At 39.7% G+C, this 18,004-nt stretch overlaps 1 protein-coding gene across 3 annotated transcripts in view; it reads right to left on the minus strand.

The window, feature by feature from the left end:
• The window catches only part of CARMIL1 (capping protein regulator and myosin 1 linker 1), a 274,371-nt gene that overhangs the window by 162,742 nt on the left and 93,625 nt on the right, over positions 1–18,004 (minus strand). For all 3 annotated transcript variants that reach the window (XM_054017434.1, XM_054017433.1, XM_054017435.1), the window contains exon 3: positions 2,407–2,457. In XM_054017434.1, the coding sequence (XP_053873409.1) occupies positions 2,407–2,457 (51 nt within the window). The remainder of the gene's footprint in view (positions 1–2,406; positions 2,458–18,004) is intronic.

The raw sequence follows: 18,004 nt of genomic DNA on the forward strand, positions 1-18,004 counted from the left end.
GTTTGTTCACTTTCAAACTTTCCACATAGCTAAAACTCACTGCAAACTAGTACCAAATGTACATTTGGAATCTTGAACCATCAAACATCTCAGACACCAGATACTTAATCTGTGCATTTATGTCAACATTCAGTATTTGCTAATGTTGCTAAGTTTGTAATACAGAGTGTGTATGTGGTGTGTTTCCTTCTCTATTAGAGGGAAAAGACAGCTCCTTGTGAATGTGTGGAGTCTGTCACTATGTGTGGAAGTGTGCTGTGCTGCAAAGAGAAGTCCATAAAGACTACTGCAAAGAGGAGTCCATAACTTAACTTTTTTTGTGTTAGGCAAATGTCACATTTAACCAATCTTCATCTCTTTAATTAGATTTATGTGCATGGAATCAAATTTTAATGTCAACTTTGTGAGCTGTTCAAGACGAGTTAATGCTTGGAATTCCATACAAAAGTAATACAGTAACCTCAATACTGAAGTTCTCAGGACATAGTAGATTTCACAAAAGTTCCTTGAAGGAACCAAGGTGTTGAGTGTTTGTAACCTTTCAATTAGTCTTTCAGAAGGTCTGTGTAAGGGAGAGAGGTCTTCATATAGCAAAAATAAAGTCTTTTGCATCATTTGAGGAGTGGAGGGAAGGAAATATTTGATCAGCCATAAATAAAAGAAAAAGATTATAGCAATAAATTTAAACTGAAAATACAAATCAATTACATCCTCCTCCAGTCCACATTGCACTTTTCAGGACAAGTAAATTACTCTACACTTGCTTTTATTGTATTAAATAATCACAGGTTATAATACTATCCCAGAAAAATGTCATGTTCTCTTGACTTCATCTAGCAAAGGAGCATTGAGAGAGATGAGGAGTCACTGAGCTCATCAGCAACGTTAAGATCCTGTGCATCTTTTAAAACTTTCTACGTTTTAGGAAGTCAACTATAATGCATACCTATGCTAGTAAAGAAAGATGCTCTCAACAAGCATACTGGCTATTGAAACAGAAAGAATCCAAATTCCAAAAGAAATTGTGTCTGTGAAGAGCTGCTTTCATTTGAAAACTATTTATCCATTTCACTTATCATCGATGCCACCACTTTCATTAGCCTAGAATACAGATTTTAGGCTTTGATTTATTTAAAAAAAAAAAAAAAAAAAAAAAGATACAGCACAATAAACCTCACAAGATATTATGAAATAAAGACACAAAAAGACATTTTTAAAAATGTTTCCAGTGCTAAATTAATACTATGGCTATTTCCATTGATTTTTTTCTGCCATTTCCATTCTCAGAACATCAAATGACACCATTTCCACTTGACATGAAAATTTGCAGCCCTCATTTCTTTCCATAAACATTGGGGACACCAAAAGGAGAGTCTTAGCCTTCAGTACGTTTTCAACCTGGATATGAGGGAGAGGAACACTTTCCAGCACCAGTGATTATCATTTGTTAATCTTTCTGTGTATATGTGCATAACTCAGCAGAACATGAACATCTGCCAAAAGAATGTTAATGGACTCTGGATGGGAGGAGAGATTATCTCCTGATTCAAAATCATCCTGCTCCACACAGAAATGTTTTGTTCCTCTGCCATGACAATCATTCCAAATTGTCATGGGACTGAAATAAGTATTTCATGGCCTTTATAAGGTAGGTTGGCAAAATGCCTCTCATAGCAAACTATGGTCTCCACAGAAAACAGCAGCAACTGAAAACAGTAGGATTCAGAACACTCCACCTCATTTCTAATTTGGAGTTTGAAATATAATCCCTTTTGAGATCAGAGAGACAACAATTTAGAATATGTCTATACTGTAATCAGAAGTATGATTGCAGTGTGGGTAGGCATACCTACATGTTAGCTTAAATCTAACAAGGGTAGCTAAAATACAGTGAAGATGCAGTGACACAGGCTTCAGTGTGGGCTGTACAAGCAAGTACTTGTGTTGATAGCCCATGCTGCCACACTTTGGTGTGGCTAAAAAAATCCATCAGCTAGATCAAACCTAGAGCAGGTATGTCTCTCCTAATTGCAATCTCACCCACCAACTGCAGCGTAGGCAATACCCATAGAGTAATGCCATCAACTTGTCTGGGAACTAACTCACCTAGATCCCATTAGGAGTCTTATGAACTGTGCAGTTACAACACCAAGTTATTTGTAACGCAATTCTTCACCCATGCACATTTTAAAAAGTCTAAGTTCTCCTTAATGTTTCATCTATGTGCTGACAAAACCATTAAAGACGGCCATTATTGAAAAAGCATTTCTAACAACTTTACACAAAAATTACTACTCCAATCCTCAGATCTCTTTTCAGATGCATAAGCACTGTCACCAGTAAGTTTACATCACTGCAATGCATGAATATGATGGCAAAACAGGTACTGAAATAAAACAAACTTACCTTGGTGGGAATGCGGGATGTCAACAAGAAGGCCCGACATGATGTAAGCACCTAAAAAATGGAGAGCAAAAGCAGTGTTTCATATCTACAGGGACAGCACTCAGAAATATTAGTGTCTTTCGTAAGAATCTTTCTTTACGAAGACTTTTACTGCTTCTCATAACTAAGTAATCCAAGGCATCAGATGAACAAGTGACTTGCACAAAGTCACACTGAGTCAGTGGTTGACTGTTTAAAAGACAGGCTTATATTTTCCAACAGATAAAAATGAGCAGAACTGAACAAGATAACTTCACAGACAATAAGGACACTAATTTCGGTCTTCTTTGGTGTCCAAGGGCCTGATCTTGCAAACACTTACTACCCAGATGTAGTACTTATCTAAGTCAAATAATCCCATTGAAGTTTATGATAAGGATTGTTTGCAGGATCAGGCCATATAGACCTGATCCAGCTCTCACTGCAGTCAGTAAGAGTCTTTCCATTGACTTAAATGGGAGCTGGATTAGTCTCTAATCTAGTAGACCAGTCCGAGGAGAATTTTGTGATCTGGTTTTCTGTAAATAGGCTACTATAGGAATCTTAATACCAGCTAGACAGAATATATTTAACTAAATTGAACAGTAACATCTGAATAATTCCATTCTTATGAAATTTTAAAAAGAAATCAATTTGAAAAGTGAAAACACCAGGAATGTAAAAATGCCAGTATTTGAGTGGAACACAAATAAGTCCAATGTATATAAAATATTAGCATTATGAGAGATTATGGACAAACATTTCCCTTCAAATAAACCCAGTGGATCTCTAAAGTAACAATGCATGCGTCTCCCACCGATGTCAATGGGAAAGAATTTCTGTGCAGGTAGGTAAAACGGAAAATTGGAGTTGAGATCGAACAGACAGATCAGAGAGAACACTAGCTTCGAGAGAAGATTCAATGTTAGTAAAGTTTTTAGACATTACCTCAAGGAGAAATACTATAGTATGAGCAACAAAAATACTTTCAAATTCCAGTAGCACTTTCCATCCAATCGACCTTCAAGCGCTTTACATAAACAGCAATAAGTTTGGCCTCACAATACGCCTATAGATGTAGGTAAGTCAAATGTACCAGATTTCTGTATTCATTTTCATTTCAGATGGGGAAACTGACCCACCTTGGGTCCAATGACCTGACCAAAGCCCCACCTCCAGTGAGTGGCAGACCTAGTTATAGAATCCACATTTCTTAGATACAGTCTTGTACTTAAACCATTAGACTAGCATCTAACTTCAGATGAATAGCTTTAATAAAAACAAATAAAAAAAACCATTTTCTATGCATATTATGCTAGCATCAGCATGAGAGATGAACCAAATATCCAGAGCCAAACACGCCCCGAACTTTGAGAGTTTGAAATCCAGATCTGAACTTGGATCTATCTCTAGTGCAGCTAAGGTTGCCAACTAGGGATGTAAATAGTGGCTAAAAAAAGAAACCATTTAACCTATTGAAATTCAATCCGTTAAATGGTTAATGGGAAACTAGGGGTGTGGGGGCGCTGCAGTCCCCCCTCCCCGACATTTTACATGGGGCACCACTGCCCTCACCCCTCCCCCACCTCGTGTGCCCGGGATCCCGCTCCATCCAGGGGCGGCAGCGGAGTTTAATCATTAACTAGAACCGATAAGAATCAAGTTTATCAGTTAACCGGTTAAACTTTTACCTCCCTATTGTCAATCCTCCAGGATTGTTCTGGAGTCTCCAGGAATTAAAGATTAAATCTTTAATTAAAGATTGTGTCATGTGATGAAATCTCCAGGAATTCATTCAACCAAAGTTGGCAACCCTAAGTGCGGCCCATGTGTGGAAGGCACTCCTAGCAAGTGGTGGTAGACTCCAACTTATGCCAATTTACAGTAATCTACTACTTTTGACCATAGCAGACTGTGCAACTCAGAGATATGAAGATAACTAACTTCATATAGCTCTCACAAAAACAACGCGGAGTCCTTGTGGCACCTTCGAGACTAACATTTATTTGGGCGTAAGCTTTCGTGGGCTAAACCCCACTTCATCAGATGCATGGAGTGGAAAATACAGAGGCAGGTATAAATACACAGCATATGAAAAGATGGGAGTTGTCTTACCAAGTGGAGAGTCAGTGCTAACAAGCCAATTCAATTAAGGTGGAAGTGGGCTATTCTCAACAGTTGACAAGAAGAGAGGAAAAATCACTTTGGTAGTACTAATGAGTTCAATGTAGTCAAGGTGGCCCATTTCAAACAGTTGACAAGAAGGTGAGAGTATCAGCAGGGGGAAATTAGTTTTTGTAGTGACCTATCCACTCCCAGTCTTTATTCAGACCTAATTTGATGGTGTCCAGTTTGCAAATTAATTCCAGTTCTGTAGTTTCTCATTGGAGTCAGTTTCTGAAGTTTTTTTGTTGAAGAATTGCCACTTTTAAGTCTCCTTTTGAGTGTCCAGGGAGATTGAAGTGTTCTCCTACTGGTTTTTGAATGTTATAATTCTTGATGTAGGATTTGTGTCCATTTATTATTTGAGTAGAGACTGTCCGGTTTGGTCAATGTACATGGCAGAGGGGCATTGCTGGCACATGATGGCATATATTACATTGGAATATATGGACACAAATCTGACATCAAGAATTATAACATTCTAAAACCAGTAGGAGAACACTTCAATCTCCCTGGACACTCAAAGTGGCAATTCTTCAACAAAAAAACTTCAAAAACAGACTCCCAGGAGAAACTGCAGAATTGGAATTATTTTGCAAACTGGACACCATCAAATTAGGTCTGAATAAAGACTGGGAGGGGATGAGTCACTACAAAAACTAATTCCCCCCTGCTGATACTCACACCTTCTTGTCAACTGTTGAGAACAGCCCACTTCCTCCTTAATTGAATTGGCTTGTTAGCACTGACCCCCCACCCACTTGGTAAGGCAACTCCCATATTTTCAAATGCTGTGTATTTATACCTACCTATTGTATTTTCCACTCCATGCATCTAATGAAGTGGGTTTTCGCCCATGAACGCTTATGCCCAAATACATTTTGTAGTCTCTAAGGTGCCACAAGGACTCCTCGTTGTTTTTGCTGATACAGACTAACACGGCTACTACTCTGAAACATATAGCTCTCAGTCTCACATAATCTGAATTGTTGAGCAGCATTAGTCATGTCCATTCTGTAAGAGACACTCATCAGTTGACTAAACACCTACAGACCCTGTCTGGAACACCTTTGCTGTGACTTGATTGAAGGATTCCAGACTTCTATAGTGGACAAGGTAGGTTTTCCTTTTGTTCATTTCTGAACAGAGAAAACCTCTGTCCCCCTCTGTGCTAAGTGCACGGACTGTGAGCACACCTCCAATATCTGAGACAGAATAGGTACATCTCATCCATATCCCCCAGTGAACGACTCTACTTACCAAAGAGCTCCACTGGCAATTCTGGTACTGCAGAGAAGATATGGCATTAGGAGATGTTTGACTACCTTCAATAGCTAGAAGCAGCAGGGATTGCTGTAGGAGCACCCAGTTGGAGATGAAAGGCCAGCCTCACCGCTGCTCACCAGCAACAGCTCAACTAGAAAAATGCCTCAGGAGTGGAGCGGGCACCTGGGGGGGGTAGGGGAGGAGAGCACTTGGCTATGGCAACTTCCCTGCCTCCTTTTCTCTGCCCCTGGTTATCTAGTCTCAGGGTTAGAGTTCGGAAAGTAACTGGAGCAGGGCAGCTCTTGGAGAGCTGCTTCCTTTACTTACATTCTAGCTGCTGGCCTACAAATCATGTAGATACTGTCAACACATTTATAAGCACACGGGGACACCTCAGTTACATTAAAATTGTGCCCCACAACCTTGTTTTAACAGGTTTGCCTGCACAGATGGACCCAAGCTGTGTTATAACTAGATAGCATGGTTTCTTTAATGTGGTTATAACATACCGCAATTCTACCTATGCAGGCAAACCTAAGCCATGCTATAACAAGGTTGGAGCACAACTGAGTTGTAAATGGGATGCCACAACTCAGCTATAACTGTAGTGCAGGACACAATGCTTGCCCTCAGAATGTAGTCAGTCTTTAAATGTACCCAGATCTCAGACTGAAATACCTGTAAAAGTCACTCTGCCAGAGTGCCTGCTTGACTTAAGGAGCTCCTATTAAAGGCATCACTTCAAAAGGGTACTTACTCCCAGACTGCACAAAAGCCCTTCTACTTGAAGGGTAACATAGTACAGAGAGAGAGATTTCCATTCCGCCAAAGTTCAGAATTCCACATTTCTTACTGGTGAAACTGTTACAAATGTAATTACAAAATAATAAAAGAATTTGATTGCTTTTAAATTACTGTTATACAAAAAGGTCAATTCTGTTACTTTAAAATGAATACTCTAACTTAACTATAGCAGAGCTGGTGCCCCACTGTAATAACCAACTTGAGGAGAACAGTGTTGACATTTATCACAATTGTGGCCTTTTGAATCCATCAGTATGCAATCTGACCTTTCATATAGCTGACTTGAGTTTAGGGCTGACATCTTTTTAAACATTTCAAAATTTTGTGTGACATCATCTAAATTCCTTTTAAGTAATATTGTTAACGCTTAAAAATATATTAACATCCTCCCTAAGACAACTTAAAAGAGTTCAAAAATATATGAAGACAATCTTAGAAACACCAGTTTTTACCCTTCTCTTATTCCTTGAAGGTAAGGCCACAGTGAAGAAAAAATTAGATGATGTGTGGGCTAATCGTTGTTCTGTGGAGAAGGTTCTGTAGAGTTGGTACTGATTTTAAAAAGGACAATATAAAAAGGATATTTTGTTGTTTGTTGTTTGTTTTTCAAAATCACTGTCAAAGGGTGGCTGGTCCTTTAAGGGGAGATGGGCCTAGGCTCACACTGCTCAGCTAGCTCCCAGCTGAGACTAATCCAGTGATTAGAGAAACCTGCAAGTGGCTCAGTTGGGAGAGGGAGGTTGGCTCCAGTGGCAGGCCCTGGAGCGAGACAGGGAAGAGAGACAAAAGGGGAAAGGACTCCGGACCCATGCAAAGACCCTGGTTCAGGGGAAAAGACCAGATTCATGTGTACAACTTATGTTGAACTGTTTTACTGTGTTTGAAGAATAAACTGGGTCCTGAAGGAAGGGTTTTAAAAGATTTTGGGCATGGCATTAGTCTTTCCTGGGCTAGGGAGACAAGCCATCTGCCCTACACGCATATACAAAATATGTTTGTACAGTGCCTACCACCATGGGGCCCCAGGCTCTAGGAATACGTCTATACTGCAGTGTAAGCCCCGGGTCTGTAGAACTCAAGTTAGCGGACCCTAAATTGGTTAACCTAGGGCTTGAGTGTCTAAACTCGTTTGTAACCCCAGGTTAGGAATTGTTGAACCCAGGACCTGGGGCTCCAGCATCTACGCTATATTATGCTGGCCTCAGTCCAACCACACGTATCCCAGACTTCCTAGCACCTTCCCAAAATGTGACAGTTCTAGTCCTTTGTTCGTGATGTAGTGTGGCAGAACTTGACTGTCAACCAATCTTGACTGTTCAGAGAACAAAGAAAGAAAGTCCATCCGTGGGATTTTGGGATGCTTTTGGCAGATTCCCAGAGCACAAGTCCAATGTGGCTGTGTCTACACTGCAAAGCAACAGGGCCTGAACTCTGGGTCCCAACTTGACTTAAACTCAGACCCTCTACTCTAGGGGGTTCTGGGACCGTGGGGCCAAGCCCTGGATTAGTGTGATTTGTGTAGACAGAAGAGGGGTTAGGCTTGAGCCTCAGTTTGAACCTTAGGCTTATACTGAAATGTAGACATATCTGATATGCTACCATAATACAATAATGGTAATCAATATATATTTCAATTATGTAATTGAACATTTATTTAATATGTATGAAATACTGATTTTTGCATGAACTAATGGAATTTAGATGATATGGTTATTGAATTATTTTTATTTTTCTAATCTAAAAGATGTTGCAATTATGAAGAGACACACCTGAAAATAATGTGCATTATTTTTAATTTAGCATCCTGCTAAAATGCCTGCCTTTCAGAATATTGTAAACCTGTTTAAAATGCCAGTAAGGTTGAGTTTGTGCCTCACATTAATATCAGATAACAAAATGTTCACATATTCCACTAAATTAGCCAAAACATGTATATTTCATTTATCCGTAACCAATTCAATTTGTTCGGTCACAAATTCATTAATAAAGTAAAAGGTATTAAATCATCTTTTCAAGAGAAAAGCACACACTAGATAGGGATATAGTGTACTGTAGATGTAATGACTAGTAGGATAAAACACGTAAGATCACTGTGTGAGGATGTGTGTAATTTACATGATACAGAGCAAAGGAAGTAGATCATGAGACAGGATGTTATGCAAAGCACATAACTAGACTCTTGCTCTAGGGGCATCCAACTCACTATAATCTATCATCTTACTCTTTTTCCAAAGCCATATTTGTAGACAAGAAAGGATTATTGTTTAAATTTTAATGCCACCATCCCCACACAAATGATTTCTAAAATGTACTTATTATCCTTAATTCCATAGCTTTCCCTAACTAATGTCCAGATACACACACAGTCCAAAATCATTGTGTACCTAGAAAAGATCTGCAACTGCAGTTGCACAATAAGCAGACATTTTAAGATATGTTATAATGTATATTATACATCTGAGATTAAGTCTGGCTCCAACGCACTAAAATTGGTTTAATGGGTATTTTCATGATTAGGATCCTCAGAGAGACAATTTTAACCAATGATTTGCTAAAAAATAGTTATTATATTTGATTGATTTATTTACTTTTATAACAAAAATAGAGTATATAAACAATTAAATAGATTTCTGGGATAGCCTAAAGAAGATTTAGGGAGTTTTCTGGTTTTAGCACCGCCTCGGAGCCCCACAACCCTGCAGGGGATGAAGCCCTGCCGCCCAGGGCCCCAATCCCTGCCATCTGGGGCTGAAGCCAAAGCCTGAGCAACTGAGTTTCACAGGGCCTTCTGTGGTGTGGGGCCCCAGGCAGTTGCCCTGCTTGCTACCCCCGAACACCGGCCGTGGATTTTATATGCAGAAAAACAGTTGTTGTGGCACAGGTGGGCCGTGGAGCTTTTAATAGCGTATGTGTGTTGGGAGGGTGCTCAGAAAGAAAAAAGGCTGCAGGCTAAGGGGAACAATTCTTCTTCTTAATCTAGGTCTAGTATTTCCCAATTTATGTAACATTTAATCGCATTCTTCACCTTCTTTAATCAGTTTAGTCTGAATAAGTGTACAGGGAGTCCTCGGACTTACGACACAACTGGTTCCTTACAATTGCGTCGTAAGTCAGAACGTCATAATTCAGAACTGCAATCTACTCCATTGCGGGACCGAGAATCGTAAACTTAAAACCTATAGTCACAAGTCGAATCAGGTTGTCAATGTAGAAGCGTCGTAAGTGCCGTTCGTCGTAAGTCGAACGTTGTAAAGTTGAGGACTGCCTGTACTGTAGCTCAATTCAGGGTATGTCTAAACTATGAAGACTATACTTGCATTGCCAGTTTGCTGTAGCTATGCCGGCATAATGCCATAGAGTAGTGCAACCTGCACCAACAGAAGAGGCTTTTTCATCAGTGTAGAAACACCCCTGCCCCCTCTACCTCTCCCCACCCCCAGCCACAATAGCTATATCGATGGAGGAATCCATCCATCAGCATAGCCGCCCTGGGGGGGTCTGTTGGTATAGCTATCACACTCAGGGGTGTGTTTTTTCACACCCCTGACCAATGAAGGTATGTCAGCCTAACTTAAATGTATAAAAGGCCACCTACTTAGTATAGAAATAAATTCAAATGAGAAAATTAATTTAGAAATATTTACAAAAACCAGTTATTTCTGTACAGATTAATTCTCTGCAGAGGTCACTGCCTATTTACCAAAATTAAATGATTTTGCCCCAGTAACTAACAACAACATTGATGACGGACACCCTCCCTCCCCCCAAACTAGTACATCAACAAAACACTAATATACAGATGCATCTTGTGTTATGTTTTCTTTCTAGGTTTATTACCCATTTTTGCAATCTTGTCTGATATTGAAATTTGCATTTATGGAGCCCTGCTAATGTTATTGTACCAAATTAACATAACACACTGCATCTATCAGTCTTGGACAGATCATTAGTGTAGCACGGTTTTACACTATTTTTGCATTTTTATCTAATAATCCACATCAACTCAGGCCACCGAATTTATTGTATACTTAAATGGTTTGTAATTCACAAGCAAATTAAATACATAATTCTTTTAACAATCTTTTCCCTCTGGAGAAAACCTGAGAAACTTTACAAAACAATCTGTGTATTACTTAAGGACAAAAATAAAACAAGTAAAAAACCTATGAAGATTAAAATAGGAACACAAAAAGGTTAGACTATATGTTGATTCCAGTTGATATGCACCCTTTGAACCTTCTGTATTTTGAAATATGGATGCAATAAATTATAATGGACTAGGCTAATGTTTTTGTTTCACTGAAATAGAGTGATTTCAAAAGAAAATGAGCACAAAATAAGCTATATAATAAATATGTAGTGGTCAAATTTTGTAGTTTACCATCTCTTACCCTTTTATACGAACTCTACTCTTACCCCACTCCTGCCATTAATTCAGCATTAACTAGTTTCAATCACTTTCACTACATTTTACTTGAAGGAAGAAGGGGGGTGTATTTGTGATGTGCTTCCTTATTTAGACTCTTTGTAGTAAAACGCCTACACAAATTTGTTTCATGTCCTCCAATATTTGTATTTTTTTTTAAATAAGCTTTTTAAAAAACGTAACTACTCTATTGTTTTATCTTGAACTCATCCTCAGTAGTTTCCCTGCAGGATCTAAACTAAACAGCAATGTAAACAGTGTTTGTTCTGCTAATAAGTAAGTACTGTACTTTAGATCTAACGATTCATATCATCTAGCCTTACTAAGCCACCTACTCTCCCCTCTGAGAATCCACCCAGGATTTTTGATTATGGTACATTTGATTGCATTCCTAATTTTGTAAATACCTAAATACCAAAGTGACTGGGCTAGATTAGGTTTAGAGAGTGTACGTGGTTACAACTCCCAGTTGTGCCAAGGCTGAATTTGGCTCGCATCATTTAGTCCAGTGTAGCGTTAAAGCAACACAAGTGATGAAGCTTTCATGTCTTCCTTTGGGAGAATATTCAACAGAACACCACTTCTTCCCATCAGAAAGTTTCCCTTCATTTACCCTTTACTTTTGAATGAATTTATAGTAATCTACTCCTCCTTTTATTGGGTTAAATAATTCCTTTCCCTCCTTAGTGTTTGCACTCTTCAAATATTAGAATGACGTCTCCTCCTCCCCTCCCATGCTACTTACTTGACACTTAGCCAAGCTACAGATACAGGCCTTCTCTAGACTGAGAGTTTGCCCAGATTACTGTCATTACTGGTCAATTACCAACATAGCAACACCAATGCAAGCCCCTGGCATGGGTAGGCAAAGCAACTTTTTGCACCAATGCAAATAACTCCTGCGTGAAACTGCGGTAAGCTCCACAGACCATGTCTGTCCACATCAGAGATTGCAAAGGTGCGGTTACACTGATGGCTGCAGTCAGTGCAAAAGCCCATTACAGACAAAGCCTAATTCCTCTTCTTTCCCATAGGAAATTCCATGTTGCCTTCTCCCTTGCCCCAATTCATTCCCATAACTCTTTTCTGAAATCCCTTAAACTCAAGCATAATATTCCTGGCATGGATCACTGGAAAGTTGTATGGAGAACAACTAACCTCTCTCTGCATTTTTGCAGGCCACCTCTGGATGCCATTCAAACTTGCATCACCCTTTATTATTGCCATATCTCATTACGATTTGACATCTAATTTACTGTCTGCTCTCGCCGCTTGATCTCTTTCTGTATTGCTACATTTTCTTAATGGGAGGGAGAAGTGAGAGCGGAATCGTTTCAGAGGAAACTGATTTTTGCATATTTGCTATGCAGAAGTGAGGTTAAATATCAGTCTGTGGGGGATCACATTTAAACAAAGAAAAGACAGAAGCGTCGTAACAACTCTTTTAATGGATGTGACAAGGAGCACCACAAGGTGGCACCCTGGTGTTCCTTAAGGGCCTGATTACACATGCACAGCGCAGAAGCAGGGCTGATATACTGCTGAATTGGGCCACCCCTGAGAATGCTCATTCACAATTTAAAAGGGACCTGCAAAGCATTTTAAAAAACAAAAGTTCAGTCTGGAGGGTGAACATTTGACAAAGTTATCAGCAACTGAAAAATGGCCCTTTAGAATGGAAATGCTTATTAAACGAACTACTGCACAGCCGTTCCTTCGTGCTCCAGCTGTAAGAACACCTTGCGCTTTATAAACATTAATGAACAAATCCTCACAATATCCCTGTGAGGTAGCTAGAAAGAACGGTCACCATTTTAGAACTGGGAAAACTGAAGCACAGATGTTCAGTGATTTGTCCAATATCAAAACTCAAGTGAGTGCCAAAGCAAGGAATGGAACCTAGATTTCCTGACATCCAGTTCTGAGGTAATAACCTTCAGACTATGTTATTTCCCAATGGCAGCGACTTACACTTGAGAACAGTTTTCAACAACCCTGTTAATCAAATTGTGTCCTGTTTACACTTGGTGCAAAGAAGTGTTAGTTAAAAAGTTTTTTTAAAAAATGTAAAACATTCCCCCCCACTAATATGGGCTTATGTTACCAACAAGACCTTACTATGCTCTACCAGTAAGGATTCAGATGTCTCTAGGGCCTTAGCTACACAAGAAAAGCTAGGACCCAGATTATAGCACTTCCACCAATGGCACAGCTGCTTCACTGGTAACAAAAGCTAGAGCTCAGGTGTTTTTACCATGAACTACTGAGGAGATTTCATGACACAGCGATCAAGATGACTGAGACAGGTCTACTATAGTAATTTAGCACTGTGCAGCCACACTACAGGGCCTTGTCAACATTAGCATTTTTTCTTAAAATTTCTTCACCATTCCTGCCACCTGTGTGAGATAAATTACAAGCTATCACTTGACGTTTGTAAGGATTTTCCTGGTCCCATTTGCAGGCGAGGGGGTTCTGTATGCGATCTGGATCTTCCTGTGTGGTTAGTCTACAGAGATCCTGCCTAAAGAAAAGATGGGATGAGTTGTGCTTCTCATCCTTAGGGAGCAGCCTGCTTTGTGTCTCTCTGGTTTTGGTCCTTGTGTGCTAGGGTTCTGGATTCTAAGACGTTAAAGTAGTGCTACATTGCAATCTTCCAGCAACAGCATTCTAAATTTTTTATCTAACTTCTCTGTGTATGCTGTGAACACAACCCTGTGCAGTTCCAAGGTTTTGTAACCTGATGAGGGTTAGATGACAAAATAGTTAGAACACAGAGCAGCAGCTGGGATTTTGTCTACACTGGTACTCCCGCTATTGCTATTACTGGTAGAGCTCGCCCTGAGGTAACAACAGTGGGAGGGGAAAAGCCTAGTGTAGACTTGGACAAAGTCTTCCTTTGAACATATCAATGAGGTACACAATTACAGAAATATTTTCCCCTCACATAGCCCTGCAGGATGTATAAGATAGCTTGCTGCTGTATTCTTGATATGTGTTTATTTCTGCTTGTGAGCAGCCTAAAAACGTATTCAACCACAAAACTAAAAATGTCTACCCCTCCCATTCTTTGGCATTCTCATGATCTTCCTTCTCTATATATACACATACATTATATATACCAGGAGTTCTCAAACTGGGGGTCGGGACCACTCAGGGGGTCACAAGGTTATTACATGGGGGGGTCGCGAGCTGTCAACCTCCACCACAAGCCCAAAATGTTGCGTCCAACATTTATAATGGTGTTAAATATATAAAAAAGTGTTTTTAATTTATGGGGGGGGGGTCACACTCAGAGACTTGCTATGCGAAAGGGGTCACCAGTAAAAAAGTTTGAGAGCCACTGATATATAATATGTACACACACACTTTACAAATTCTTGTCTTTTGTACTGCTGCCCAAGTTGCAGAAATAAATGGCATTACACAGGTGTGAGAGTTTCCCATGTATTAGCCTTTTTTATAGTCCATTCCCTGAAGCTTAATTACATAACAAGGCTGGAACTGTGGTACTGACTTGCGATTCTAAAAACCCCAGCCTCTTGTCCTTACAGCTTTTTATGCTTCAGATTTTTCATGATCATATGCATATATGCTATTTTATAGAAAAAATCATCATCATCCCCAGCTTCATTTGTGGTATGGGTAGTAACATTTTCTTATGCAGAGGTGGCACACTTTCCCACTTTTGATTTAAGCCGTTGCAGGTATTAACGTTGGAATGACATTCAGTCATGGTCATTACGTCCTTCTTCGTATACTGAGCCTCTCTCCAGGTTTATGGGCAATTGACAGCCTCTCCAGCTCATCAGACTAGAAGCCGCCTGGTGTGCTATATAATGTTGCTGTTTCTACACTGAGATGGCTGGAAATAGATTTTGCTTTTTGCAGTGTTTTTCTCCCCCATTCTACTTGCATCATTTTAAGAAATGTCAGATTTAGTACTTTGTACATGACACTTTCTCTCCTCAATGAGAAAGGGTTTACACACACACACACACACGTATGGTATAGTATGCACACAGCTGTTATGCAGAGTTGCTGAAAACAAAAAACAAAACCCTTCACCCTGCAGAGGAGTTAATGAGAATTGTATTTGTTCCACAATGAAAGAGTTTTAGAAAGTAACTCTTTTACATCCATTCCTGTTTGCTTTTTGTAATCAATAAATGTCTAGGAGTTTAGTGCAAAGCAACAGAGGGTCCTGTGGCACCTTTAAGACTAACAGAAGTATTGGGAGCATAAGCTTTCGTGGGTAAGAACCTCACTTCTTCAGATGCAAGTAATGGAAATTTCCAGAGGCAGGTATAAATCAGTATGGAGATAATGAGGTTAGTTCAATCAGGGAGGGTGAGGTGCTCTGCTAGCAGTTGAGGTGTGAACACCAAGGGAGGAGAAACTGCTTCTGTAGTTGGATAGCCATTCACAGTCTTTGTTTAATCCTGATCTGATGGTGTCAAATTTGCAAATGAACTGGAGCTCAGCAGTTTCTCTTTGGAGTCTGGTCCTGAAGTTTTTTTTGCTGTAAGATGGCTACCTTTACATCTGCTATTGTGTGGCCAGGGAGGTTGAAGTGTTCTCCTACAGGTTTTTGTATATTGCCATTCCTGATATCTGACTTGTGTCCATTTATCCTCTTGCGTAGTTTGGCCAATGTACATAGAGGGGCATTGCTGGCACATGATGGCATATATAACATTGGTGGACATGTAGGTGAATGATGATGTTGTAGCGAATCTGGTTAGGTCCTGTGATGGTGTTGCTGGTGTAGATATGTGGGCAGAGTTGGCATCGAGGTTTGGTGCATGGTTTGTCCATTGTGATGGATCTTTTTCCACTATGAACTGAAATAGGACTACCAATTTTTTTCTCCTAGCTAGTGAACAGTTATCAGATGGTAACCACTACAGCTGGACAACAAATTTCCATGACACTATTTCTTCAACAGAGAACAGATTTTTTATATAAAGGAATTTTCCATTAAAAAAAATCTGCTTTCATCAAAGGAGTTAACGTTTTCAAACAAACCAAACTTTTTTCATTTTCTTTAATTTATTTATTTTGGCAAAAACCTAAAACATGTCAAAGAAAGTATTCTAGAAAAAAGGGGGAAATGTTCATTTTCGTGAAAAAAAATTACAGGCTAAAAATATAATTTCCCCACGAGCTCTAATGGCAATTTTCACTCATTGTTGACCTGGGTTGAATGTGAACTGGCAACACATGTTTAATGATTTTTAAACCTGTCACCAGCTCTGCATTCCCTTCCTTAACAGCCAGATTTAGGTTGATTTTCGTAATCAGAAATTTAAATGAACATTTACAACATGAAGAATCATCTCGATCTGTGTGAAAAACAAGTCTCCCCTCCTTTGAACAGGTACGCTTCTCTCCTCTATCAGAAGGGGAGGAGCACACAACAGAATGCACCTGCACAAGAAGGACAAAAATGGGACCATCCCCATCCAGAACTTTTAAGATGTTACTTCCCCACTCTCCTCAGTCCAAGTTATTTATCCTTCCTCTCCCTGGTAGAGAAAGGGGGGCAGTAAACTTTCCTAGTGGCTCTGCTGGGTTCATAACCTGAGCCTTTGTTGAATTCCCTCCTCCCTCCCACCCCCAATACAGTTTCACATTTCACCTGGAAAACTATGCTTTTAGCACAGTCCCTCCTGGTGCTGCGCTGGGGCAGTGGATCAACTCTGATTTTAAGGGGTGAGTAGCAGCTACTGAGTCAAACACAACCATCTCATGCAGCCCTTATGCTATACGTTGGAGGTCTCCCATTCAAGTACTGACACAGCCTATCTTTGCTTAGGTTATGAGCTTTAATGGGAGCACAGGGTGGGTATGACTGGATGATACCCCTTTGGATACGTCCTTCAATTTATAGAAATAAGATGGCTGGAATATCACATATTCCCCCTCTGCAGAAGTGGAAGAAAAAGAACAAACTACACTGTCTCTCTCTGGTAATTATGTACCCCGAAATTTCTTACTTGATTAACAGTGAGAACTGAAGATCGCTTAGATAGCCCTCCAATGGCTCAACCAGTGCTGACCCCACCCACCACCACAGTTTAGTAATAAGTAGCAGCACCTCCCATGGAAAACATACAATAGATTATTTGTCTGGCATTTTATTCCTATATACCATGAAGGTCAAAACAATGAGGCTTCAACAATGGACCTATTCCCCCATGTAGGGTAAACACTACATGTTGACTAGACGCCTTCTCTTATCTGACTGACACAGAATTTTACCAGATTATTTCAGTATACACACTACATCTACCTGGTCAAGCTTTTTATACTGTTGGGAGAAATCTTTGTGCGTAACTTTATTAGGCCAATTTCAAATATTCGGACGGTACCATTGATGGCTGAATTACTTAAGTCCCCTTTTTTCTAATATCTAGCTAAAAGGAATTCCAGTGTTCAGGAACCCTTACATTTGAGAAAATCACTTGGGTGTTTAATGCCCAGGCCAGGCCAGGCCAAGCCAAACCAACAAACAAACAAAAAACCTTTCAACTCACACCCCACCTCTCACACATTTTCTTGTCTGCCTGTGTAGCTTGAGCTTCCTACGGGGAAAAATGTCAATTTATTTACAGGATAAATATTATATTGTAATTATTTTTCTTGAGTAGCGATGTATTATTTGTCTAGCATTGTTCCATGCAAAAATGAGACTAGCCACACCAAAACTGAACAATATTCCATCTAGTCTGGTCATCTATGACAGCAGCTGATACTGGAGACTTCTAAGGAAGGCATAACATTGCAGTAATGCTCCTAACTGTGCAATAACTTCCAAACCCCAGCTTGTATGATCAGTTGAAATAAGAGTATTGATATGTCTTGTAATTGCAACTTCAAGTGACATTTATATAAACTGTATATATAAATTACTAAACT

The sequence above is a fragment of the Malaclemys terrapin genome, chromosome 2, assembly GCF_027887155.1.
Source record: "Malaclemys terrapin pileata isolate rMalTer1 chromosome 2, rMalTer1.hap1, whole genome shotgun sequence".
Classification (NCBI taxonomy): domain Eukaryota; kingdom Metazoa; phylum Chordata; order Testudines; family Emydidae; genus Malaclemys; species Malaclemys terrapin.